General features: G+C 30.2%; 1 protein-coding gene across 4 annotated transcripts; it reads right to left on the bottom strand.

Moving 5' to 3' along the window:
* Positions 1 to 2,851: 2,851 nt before the first annotated feature.
* Positions 2,852 to 11,044, bottom strand: LOC124939828. 4 transcript variants are annotated; one of them, XM_047480281.1, is made up of 7 exons: positions 10,667 to 11,044; positions 10,473 to 10,568; positions 8,288 to 8,328; positions 7,391 to 7,508; positions 6,684 to 6,764; positions 6,211 to 6,292; positions 2,852 to 3,138 (listed from the first exon to the last, which is right to left on the bottom strand). In XM_047480281.1, the coding sequence occupies exons 1-6, from the start codon at positions 10,886 to 10,888 to the stop codon at positions 6,233 to 6,235; spliced, it is 618 nt and encodes a 205-aa protein (XP_047336237.1). In that variant the 5' UTR covers positions 10,889 to 11,044; the 3' UTR covers positions 2,852 to 3,138; positions 6,211 to 6,232. The 4 variants fall into 4 exon arrangements, with proteins under 4 accessions (XP_047336237.1, XP_047336238.1, XP_047336239.1 ...); XM_047480282.1 differs by lacking the exon at positions 2,852 to 3,138 and adding an exon at positions 5,571 to 5,697 and having other exon boundaries at positions 6,223 to 6,292; XM_047480283.1 differs by lacking the exon at positions 2,852 to 3,138 and adding an exon at positions 5,698 to 5,716 and having other exon boundaries at positions 6,223 to 6,292.
* Positions 11,045 to 12,780: the final 1,736 nt, after the last annotated feature.

Raw genomic sequence — 12,780 nt, 5'->3', positions numbered from 1 at the left:
GAACCATTTCGGGAGTGTACAATATTGAATTTATGTTTTTTATTTTTTTTTTATAAGAATTAAATGGTCGGCTTAGATTTTATACGATCAACTTTCCATCTGTGTAAAAAAAAGCCACTAAAATGATTGTAGAAGAAATAGATTACAAGTTTATTTATGACAAAAAAATCTATTTGGAGAGAATGAGTCATCGAGCTCATACAAGCGGATTTTTATTAGTACAAGATATGCTGAAAGATTAAGAAATATGCTTATTTGAGTTTCATATGGATACTATTAGCTTTAATACATTGGTAAACAAGCTCACTATCAAGTTTGGATTGTCTAATCAAAATAATGGTCTTTTCCAGAAGAATTACTAGCAATGTTTTTAAAGTAAGTCGGACAAAATGTAGTGACATTGTCAAACCATTGTTCAAGTATAGCATTAAGACAATCAATAGACATTTTCATTGTGTCTTGAAATCAATACTTCTAATGACCAAATCTTACATATGGATCAAACAACCGTTCATCCAAAATTAAGAGAAAGGAAATACAAATATTTTAAGGTAAAACTCTTAAAAATTGAATGTTATGAATATAATAACTTATAAATTATTTGTAACCATCTCTAATAAATATTTTTATCGTGTAGAATATAGGTGCAATAGACGTTACACATATCGAAATGTATGGGCCCAAGGAGGAAATTATCAATTGTATTGGACGTAAAGGTTATCCAACTCATAATTTATACTTACGACGCATGACTTTGATGTGTTTCACGTATGCCTTAGTTGGTTTGATATGGAAGGATCTGCTCATAATGTTGTGATTTGAAAACCGCCATAAGTGATCCACATTATCGTTTTCCACCTTCTTTGACAAATAAGTAATTTAAGCTATTTTAAGACTATTTTGTACATACTCAAATTATAATTTTTTGTATTAATTCTTTGCAGAAAAAATTATATTGGTGATTGTTAATAAAAATAAAAAGAGTTTATTTAGTTCTGTATGGACAAATTCGATATCACATGCTACAATTTTGGAGGCATCCGTTGTCAAGTTCATCACATGACAAGATACATTCATCCTTAAGGACTATAATTGAATGTGCATTTAAAGTATAAAAATGGGCAAATTCTAGAGAATTGTGATGAATTTCGATAAAAGCTCAAACACATGTCGTTGTAGCAACCATATGTTTACACAATTTTGTGAAACTTCAAGTCGTGGATGAAGGTGAAGACATACGACCACTCTAGCAATTAAGATAACTATTTAGATTATGATGACAATAATTTGTAAAGGAATATTCATGATGATGAGAGAGAATAAATAAATATATTTAAATACTTGTTAACATCCAAATTGTAGAGACAAAGAGAACAAACACATTATTAATATTACAATTTTCGGACTTTTACTAATTAGTATTAAAATTTTCAAATATTATAGAAGATTATCTTAAAATATAGATTATTTTTTATTGTAACTTTCATTTGTAATTAAATAAATAAAAATATATTTAAAAATATATAATATAATAAATATAAAATTAATATACATACCAACCAAACTAATAAATTAAAAATTCATTTAATTACACACTTACACTTATTCATACCAAATATATCAAGAAATGCATTCATAAATTATTATATGATCCAGCTTTAGCGACTTTTTAAGAAGAGGCAGACTAAATTATTATATGATCTTGAATAAATATCCTAGCATTGTATGGTTTGACAAGTTTATAAATATTAATAAAACATGGATACGTTGACAACACATACCACAATCATTGCAAAAAAATCTCCCTGGATGAAAATTGTGGTTATTATCTTTAAATGACATCAATCTCACTCAAGAAGAATTTGATAATCTAAAACATCTTGCACAAGTTTGAAATCATAGATAAAAAAAATAAAAAATAAATAAATAAAACTAACCAGATCATGAAAAATATATGTAATATTGAATATCCAGACATTGAACAACAGACATTGAACAAGTTGAAATGAATATACATTTAACAAGTTGTAAGCTTGTTGAGAGCTACTTTGAAAAATCGTTATCTTATTCATTTACAATCATTTTAATGTATTTATAAAACTAATAAACTCTAGACTGAAAAATTAGGTAATAGAAATAATAACTAAAATGTTAACTAATAAAAAAAATATAAAAGAAATAGATGTAAATTCAATAATTAGTTTGTATTGTATTGATATCAAACTTGAATAATTGTAATAAGTTATTAATAATTTATCTGGTCAAGATATAAAAACTCGCAATCACCAACTTTTGGACATCTAAAGTTCTAAACTAAACTAACAAATATTTAAAAGAAGATTGACACTAGAAAAAAACGTGTCCATAATCCAATACATATTCACAGGAAAATAAAAAACTTGTTACATTGTTCATACCTTTTCTCAGCCTCAAGAAGTTCTTTTCAATATGCATAATATTTACATTTTTTAGACCTTTTCTCAGATTCAAGAAGTTCTTTCCAATATGCATAATATTTATTACATTTTTCTCATCTCTTTTAAGTTGAAGTGCATATCCATACGGCTGACTAGTATGGTGCTGGAAATAGTTAGAACTTGTTGTCTTCCAATCTTCAAGATGATGCTAATGAGAAAATCCAAACCTATGATTAGTATAATCAAACCTGTAATATCTCTCAATTGATTAAAAAAATTCTAATATCTTTTCTAAACATATATATGCCAATATTCCGTGAGAATATACAACCAATAAAGTAATTTTGATAATAGTACAAAGTGATAACTTAAAAAAAACAAAGTGATAACTTACAAAAAAAATGAGTGATATTAATGGACTAAAAGATTGGTCATAGGTTTAAAAGAGAACAAGTTTCTTTACTATCTATAATCAATTATGATCTGAAACAATTGATATTGATAAACAAACAATATTGTAAAACAAATTGAACTCCCAAATCATTAACGAAATTCACTGCAAGGACAACTTATAGGAGGAGGAGGGGCATATCCTGATCCTGTTAGAATTTGCTTTTCTTTCACTTGGATAAAATAGGAAGGTTTGCGACAAATATACAAACAATCCAAACCCAAAACTAAGACAAAGATGCAATGGCTCCTAGTGAAAATGAAATACAATCTTAGAAAGATTTTATACGATCAACTTTCCATCTGTGTAAAAAAAAGCCACTAAAATGATTGTAGAAGAAATAGATTACAAGTTTATTTATGACAAAAAAATCTATTTGGAGAGAATGAGTCATCGAGCTCATACAAGCGGATTTTTATTAGTACAAGATATGCTGAAAGATTAAGAAATATGCTTATTTGAGTTTCATATGGATACTATTAGCTTTAATACATTGGTAAACAAGCTCACTATCAAGTTTGGATTGTCTAATCAAAATAATGGTCTTTTCCAGAAGAATTACTAGCAATGTTTTTAAAGTAAGTCGGACAAAATGTAGTGACATTGTCAAACCATTGTTCAAGTATAGCATTAAGACAATCAATAGACATTTTCATTGTGTCTTGAAATCAATACTTCTAATGACCAAATCTTACATATGGATCAAACAACCGTTCATCCAAAATTAAGAGAAAGGAAATACAAATATTTTAAGGTAAAACTCTTAAAAATTGAATGTTATGAATATAATAACTTATAAATTATTTGTAACCATCTCTAATAAATATTTTTATCGTGTAGAATATAGGTGCAATAGACGTTACACATATCGAAATGTATGGGCCCAAGGAGGAAATTATCAATTGTATTGGACGTAAAGGTTATCCAACTCATAATTTATACTTACGACGCATGACTTTGATGTGTTTCACGTATGCCTTAGTTGGTTTGATATGGAAGGATCTGCTCATAATGTTGTGATTTGAAAACCGCCATAAGTGATCCACATTATCGTTTTCCACCTTCTTTGACAAATAAGTAATTTAAGCTATTTTAAGACTATTTTGTACATACTCAAATTATAATTTTTTGTATTAATTCTTTGCAGAAAAAATTATATTGGTGATTGTTAATAAAAATAAAAAGAGTTTATTTAGTTCTGTATGGACAAATTCGATATCACATGCTACAATTTTGGAGGCATCCGTTGTCAAGTTCATCACATGACAAGATACATTCATCCTTAAGGACTATAATTGAATGTGCATTTAAAGTATAAAAATGGGCAAATTCTAGAGAATTGTGATGAATTTCGATAAAAGCTCAAACACATGTCGTTGTAGCAACCATATGTTTACACAATTTTGTGAAACTTCAAGTCGTGGATGAAGGTGAAGACATACGACCACTCTAGCAATTAAGATAACTATTTAGATTATGATGACAATAATTTGTAAAGGAATATTCATGATGATGAGAGAGAATAAATAAATATATTTAAATACTTGTTAACATCCAAATTGTAGAGACAAAGAGAACAAACACATTATTAATATTACAATTTTCGGACTTTTACTAATTAGTATTAAAATTTTCAAATATTATAGAAGATTATCTTAAAATATAGATTATTTTTTATTGTAACTTTCATTTGTAATTAAATAAATAAAAATATATTTAAAAATATATAATATAATAAATATAAAATTAATATACATACCAACCAAACTAATAAATTAAAAATTCATTTAATTACACACTTACACTTATTCATACCAAATATATCAAGAAATGCATTCATAAATTATTATATGATCCAGCTTTAGCGACTTTTTAAGAAGAGGCAGACTAAATTATTATATGATCTTGAATAAATATCCTAGCATTGTATGGTTTGACAAGTTTATAAATATTAATAAAACATGGATACGTTGACAACACATACCACAATCATTGCAAAAAAAATCTCCCTGGATGAAAATTGTGGTTATTATCTTTAAATGACATCAATCTCACTCAAGAAGAATTTGATAATCTAAAACATCTTGCACAAGTTTGAAATCATAGATAAAAAAAATAAAAAATAAATAAATAAAACTAACCAGATCATGAAAAATATATGTAATATTGAATATCCAGACATTGAACAACAGACATTGAACAAGTTGAAATGAATATACATTTAACAAGTTGTAAGCTTGTTGAGAGCTACTTTGAAAAATCGTTATCTTATTCATTTACAATCATTTTAATGTATTTATAAAACTAATAAACTCTAGACTGAAAAATTAGGTAATAGAAATAATAACTAAAATGTTAACTAATAAAAAAAATATAAAAGAAATAGATGTAAATTCAATAATTAGTTTGTATTGTATTGATATCAAACTTGAATAATTGTAATAAGTTATTAATAATTTATCTGGTCAAGATATAAAAACTCGCAATCACCAACTTTTGGACATCTAAAGTTCTAAACTAAACTAACAAATATTTAAAAGAAGATTGACACTAGAAAAAAACGTGTCCATAATCCAATACATATTCACAGGAAAATAAAAAACTTGTTACATTGTTCATACCTTTTCTCAGCCTCAAGAAGTTCTTTTCAATATGCATAATATTTACATTTTTTAGACCTTTTCTCAGATTCAAGAAGTTCTTTCCAATATGCATAATATTTATTACATTTTTCTCATCTCTTTTAAGTTGAAGTGCATATCCATACGGCTGACTAGTATGGTGCTGGAAATAGTTAGAACTTGTTGTCTTCCAATCTTCAAGATGATGCTAATGAGAAAATCCAAACCTATGATTAGTATAATCAAACCTGTAATATCTCTCAATTGATTAAAAAAATTCTAATATCTTTTCTAAACATATATATGCCAATATTCCGTGAGAATATACAACCAATAAAGTAATTTTGATAATAGTACAAAGTGATAACTTAAAAAAAACAAAGTGATAACTTACAAAAAAAATGAGTGATATTAATGGACTAAAAGATTGGTCATAGGTTTAAAAGAGAACAAGTTTCTTTACTATCTATAATCAATTATGATCTGAAACAATTGATATTGATAAACAAACAATATTGTAAAACAAATTGAACTCCCAAATCATTAACGAAATTCACTGCAAGGACAACTTATAGGAGGAGGAGGGGCATATCCTGATCCTGTTAGAATTTGCTTTTCTTTCACTTGGATAAAATAGGAAGGTTTGCGACAAATATACAAACAATCCAAACCCAAAACTAAGACAAAGATGCAATGGCTCCTAGTGAAAATGAAATACAATCTTAGAAGATACCATTTTTTTGTCAAAATCTTTCTTCAAGTAACAGCAATGCTTCAAGTTCCTCTCTTTGCCGCTCCAGTTCCTGTCAGTCAGTTGAAGCAGGATTGTTGACAGAGACCAAACAAAATATACCCAAGACTTGGGCAGAACAGAGATTTGTTGAAATGAAAGCAAAAGATTAATTAATTAATTAAGCCCATACAATTTAAATCAAACTAAAATTACTTACATTTCTAAAATATCAAAGAAATTTTAAAATATTTATCTTTCATAAGAAGCTAAATGTTTCTATTATATCCTCCCTTTCTTGGTCAATAAACTAATCTTGCCTCAGGTCATATAAAGATAAGAGAAAATAAAATGTTCCATCTTATTCTTCTTAATACAAAATTTTAAATCATGAGTTCCATTAGTTGTTCGCCATCTTCTTTTTGGGTAAACAAACAAGAATTAATACTAAGCGAAGACCTTACTTCAAGATCCTTAACAGCTTGGTCTCTTGAAACTTCTTTCTTTTGACGAGTGCGTTTGAGATGACCGATGCATAAGATACCCTGGTATTTAAAACCGAATATAAGATAATAATAACTTGTATGGTGATCCCCTGGTATTACTAACAAAAATATATTTGCCTAACAGTTAACCTTACAAAAAACTAGAGAGGAACAATATCAAGAAAATCAGATAATGAGATAATCCAGTGAATAGAGAAATGTTATCCTTAAAACAGGACACAAAGATCTACTCATTGACACCTACATGAAATTCAACCGAATTATGTTGTCACAACCTCATTAAAAAATGAAAAAGTTAAAATTGAAACTGACATATTATTTTGGTATAAGAATTTTCTGGATCGATTATTTTTATCATGATCCAGATTGTTTTCCTTACTTCATTTAGTATAAAAAAAAAAAAATTCTTAGATCGCAATTTAAATTAAGTGTGATTTTTTGCTTCATTTGGTATCGAGATATTATGACACGATAATGTTTTTGATTATTGAGAATTTTCACAAATATAACAAATGTAATTATTTTTTAGATCAGGAACAACTTACCCACAATCTCTTTTTCAAATGAAATTGAATAAAGGCCCAATAGACAGAGAAGAGCAAAGCATAAATAGGGAATGTAATCTACCAAATAAAATGTTGAGATTGAAAATTTTATGATCTTACCGAAACAAGATAAAAGACACCACAACTTAGGAGCATGTAGCACGCTATATTTTGGAGAAGAACAAGGTCCTTCCTTTCCTTATTGTCTTCGGGATAAGCTTTTGTCATCACAGCGACGCTGAGGAAACAACAGTGATCCATGGATCAGAAACATGTGCTAAATTGTTGAATGACCATATTTCACTATACATCCGAAAGTCCTGCATATATATAGTGACTATTTCCAAGACAAATCAAGTGGATACTACTACAAGATGCTATTGTGGCTGAAACATGATAAATGTGAACTAGCTAAGCTCGGAAAAAATATATAAATGTCAAATTCTTTCATGGGTGCAAGCAGATGATGAAATCTAGTCTTTCACTGTATTTGACTTTTTTTAGTTAATCCAGAGTCTAGCTATAAGAAACATCATGCCCGGAACAACTCAATGTTATCCTGATACCAAATAGAAGAAGAATTTAAAGGAGATAATTAGTATTTTCTCCCCTGAACTTTCTATCAAATTTGACTCTTCTGTTCACACTCAACATTGTTGGATTTTTCTTGAAACTTTTAAATTATCTTTTTATTTTACCCCTAACTTATGGAAAGAAACAAACAACATCAAATATTGGGCTGACATACTTGTCAAAGATTTTGGTGTTTTTTTCTTATCTAGTAGCAAACTGTATAAGATATAGCTTGTTATACTCTAGCTTGAGGGATGATAACCAATTGCTATTAAAGTCTGTCCTAGAGCTTGACCCAAATTTGTCTCAATTTACATAAATGGGCATGTATGACATTAATGGTGTAGTCTATGGGATTTCCCAGATAAACAGCTCTCTGATATCCATGCGCTATAGACAAAATAAATGTATAAGTATTAACAAAATGCTTAAGTGTCTACATACAATATTTGCAGCATACCCCTCCCAGCCCAGTATTCCAGACCCTGAAACATAGGCAAATAATGATTTAGATTGTGCAAAACACTTAGAAGAATAGATCTTTGAATTATTTTGCAAGAGTTAACCCAAAATAAAACCATTGTTCAGCAGAAATAAAAACTCACACACACACACACACACATATATATATGTCTTCACACCCGGATCATTTTCAAAAAAGAAAACATGCATATAACTAGTAGGGATGCAACAGACTCAACTAAAGAGATCTACTACTTTGCACAAAGACTTGTAAGACATGTTTCTGGTAGGAATTAAGTTAAGTTTGAGATACAACGAGAGATGAGAAAAAGAGAAGTAATGTGACTTTCATAATTTTTCTTTTCTTCATTCATGTCCTGCTTTACATATAGTGGCTATTATCTATCGTAGTAGGTACTATAATTATAGATAAATTTCTACTTCTATCTAATCTACTGATATTATCAGCAAAATGATCATATTTAACCATTTATAAATATCTATTAACCATAATTATCTACAAATGTACCTTCCCAGAAAAATCAACTACAAATAATAAATATAGTTATACCTTACCAACAAAATCTTCTGGCCTCAATTAATTATGTGAGATTAAGAGAGAGATTGAATAATTGAGATGTATTATTTCTCACTAATTAAAATTAGAATGCAAACCACTGTTTATACATCCTCATATTTAAGGGAATAAGATCTAATCGTCACCATATTTAAAATACCATCTTCTACAGGATAGAACAACTTCAAGAACTTTGTGGAATGGGATGGAAGATCAATGCCAAACTTCTCCCTTGCCAAGTTGGCACTAAAGAACCAATTGGCCATGGTCGGGACGTTCGAGTGGAAGGTATTGAGATTCACGTCGAGCTTGGGCCTAGGTGGATCTTGAGATACTTGGTCTCATCTTTGTGATGATGTTGTGAGTTTTTGTGATGTTTGCTTTCGGGGTTGTTTGCAATGATTAAAATTTATGCTTCATAGCGCAAAGGTTTAAAAAAAAGGCGCCTCCGGCAACAATTTATTGTTTGAGGTAAAACAAGTGAGAAATGTTTTAGCATAGTTTTAGGCTAACTGGATTGATTGTTTGTCACCGGGTAGCACTATTGTCATAACTTCCTCAATTCTTAGCCAAATGTGATGAGACTTCATCCCTATGGTGTATAAATAGATAGGGGTGGAAGGACTCATTGGGCTGCACTTGAATTTACATGTGTTGAGAGGGATTAAACACAAGAGAACCGTGAGAATCATTCCACCCAAAATGTCTTCCACCCAAAAGCTAGAAGGAGGAGTGGTGGTGAATGTTGTTCTCAAAACTTGTGTACTACTCTACTTTGATTCTAATGTAGATTGCCTAAGCTTAGTCTACACAAGTGAATGCAGGCTTTCCTGCCGAACCACTATAATTCTTGGTGTATTGTTTCTTGGATGGATTTTGTGTTTCTTCTCGGGTGATCGGCAAGCTGGTGTGATTGGGGCTTTGGTTTTGCCTCTAGTTGGTCAGGGTGTTAGTGGATCACAGTCACAACAGCGATGTTGTGAGTTTGGCAATGCTTGTGATTTTTATTTCTTGTGCTACTGGGAATTTATGATCATTTTAACTTGAACTTATTGGTTTTTGTTGGGTTTTTCCCCTTATGTTTGTGATATTAGCAAATATAAATCGATTAGGGAAAATGGTTATATCCTTTCAAAAAAACAATCTTCAATTTGCTACCCACCTAGTAAAATCCCTATAACCTCACAATAGCAGGATTGGCAAGAACAATATCCTCATAATGGCAAAGGGACTAATTCTTCAACCTCAAGGACAATGCTGATGTGAGGACAAAGTGACTTCAATTCTGACGGGACAGTAATGGTTCATATAGAAGTGCAAGGGATTCATATAGATGCCTCGGTTAATGGTTCTTAATGTTCAGTTCACACAGAAATTTCGGAAATAGGACCACAGGTTTCCTTTAACGGGGAAGGACAATGGTCAACCTAAATCTATCTCCTTATTCAATTGCAATACGAATGCCTATCCAAAATTTCTTGACAAATAACAGCATTGGAGCTCACTTCCCCCGGGTTGATTAAAGATCCCAAAAAACATATAAACATGAAAGACCAAAATGGAAAGTAGAAAAGAAATATAATATAAAACCTTCCAGAATTTGATAATGGAAGCCCATTCTGTCTCTGCAACAACTACGAAAAGCGCAATCACGACCGCATAACAACGAAATATCCCATCGAATATCTACATAAATTTATGATAAGAAACAGTCTGAGAACCATTGTGGGCAGAGAGAGCGACGTTTAAAGTATAAAAATTGGAGAAATGAAAGGAGAGATTACATCGGAACCGTTCTTGAAGGATCTGAGAGCAGAAAGGACATTGACAGTAATACAAAGAATAGCAGCAATGGCAGTCAAAACGCTGAAGCATCTACAAACCACCAAGAAGGGGTCGGGTCTCGCCAGAACTCTCACCGGATTAGTTGAAGAACTGGAAGCAGCAGGAGATCCATTTCGAGGACTCTGAGATTGCGAATTTTCACTCTCTACGCTTCTTACCATTTTCCCGCCGCACTTCCTATCCTAAGACGCGAGAAAATGTCAACTGGGGTACGAACTAACAAGTGCACCCGTAGCAGAAACCTTAGGTTTTGGACATTTCTACCTCCCTCTCCTTTTCTCTGCGAAGCTGTTTTTCCATTTGGTTGATTGCTTCTTCGTTTTTTCACTCTGTTGGAGATCTCTCGCCACGGGCTGCTACACAGAAAATCAAGCAGACGGACACGTGGCAGTTCACAATTCCATTTCATTTTTTTTTTATTTGGCACAAAAATAAATAAATAAATAAATATTCTTTGGTCTACATTCTTTCTCAATAAAAGTGATGAAATAACTGCTCAATCATAGATGACCCACTAATACAATCATTAGATGACCTCACTGATATGGTGAATAACAATTTAAATATCGTTGGTGATCCTATTTTTTTTTTATAAAAAATTGTACCATTGTGTAACGTAACTTCAGTTGCGTGACGCAATCGAATTTTTTTTTTCAAAATTTTTTTTTTCGTCTCGCGATTGCGTGACACAACTGGAGTTGCGTGACGCAATTGCGTAACGCAACTGGGACATTTTTGTCCAAAAAAATTTCTTAATTAAAATATTTTGAAAAAATATATATATATTGCGTCACGCAACCTGAGATTGCCTGACACAACTGGTGCATTTTCGTTCAAAAACAGTAAAAGGGGTCACCAGAGCTATTTAAATTATTCACCCGCACTTTCCGCATTTCACCCTGTTTTTAGGGTCATTTGCTCAAATTCCCCATTCTCAACCTACTCTTTGAAAAATTAAAAATAAAACAAAGCCTAATTAAAAAAGTGTGACCCTAATTTCTCTTCTCAATTTCTTGACAATATGTCAACTTTATATTTAATTTATGTAATCATTTCTTATTTTATTTTTGTTTTACAAGTGCACAAGACATAATAAATGATCAAATTATAGCCCAAGTAAAATTCAGGACCACAAATTGGTGAAGGAATTTTCTGGAGAGTCAAACTAGGTATATACTCTTAATAGATATAATTTAAATTATATGTTGTGTTCATAAAATTCAGGACCACAAATTGGTGAAGGAATTTTCTGGAGAGTCAAACTAGGTATATACTCATATTAGATATAATTTAAATTATATGTTGTGTTCATAATATATATATATATATTGGTTAGATTTATTTGAATTAAATTATAATAATATATGTGAGCAAATAAAACTATGATTAGTCAAAGCATACCTATGCTCATTTCCTTTTAGTTAGAATTGAAAGATTTTTTAATCTTTCTCTTCCTTTAGAAATGGGATGAATCTTTTAATTAATGAGTACGTCAAATTGTTTTCTCTCCCTGTTAATGGGGACGCAAAGAGAAAAATGAATCGTACAATAATTGAGGACCATACCGTTACAAAATAACCATAATGTGAGTTATTTTGGTTTGAACATTTCTAATTTAGCCCTTCATAAAATTAGAAAGTTTATTTAGATATTATCACTTTATATTCATGACAAATACACTTATAAGCCTATAAACTTGATTTTATATTAGATCACATTATTTTGGTTTAATGAAAGATGACATTTGCATAATTATTTATTATAATAGTGATCCATAAATTCCATCAATCTCCCACTGGATCACGTATTATAAAAAAATAAATGTAACAACCATAATGCGCCCGAAGTTTTGTGGCATCTCATTCATATGTTGTATAAACAATTTTATCAATTAATTATATCAATATATGACCAAAGAGCTCGTCATTGTATTTAATCACAACTAGACTCAATAGTGATCACATAAATCAATACGATTAACTGATAAATCATATCATGAATGTGAGGAATGGAAATTTCATGCACGATGATCTTTTCATGTCAATTTTCAATT

The sequence above is a fragment of the Impatiens glandulifera genome, chromosome 5, assembly GCF_907164915.1.
Source record: "Impatiens glandulifera chromosome 5, dImpGla2.1, whole genome shotgun sequence".
In the NCBI taxonomy this organism is placed as follows: Eukaryota; Viridiplantae; Streptophyta; class Magnoliopsida; order Ericales; family Balsaminaceae; genus Impatiens; species Impatiens glandulifera.
Note: the sequence above shows the minus strand (reverse complement) of the source record. Positions and strands in the feature narration are given on the sequence as shown.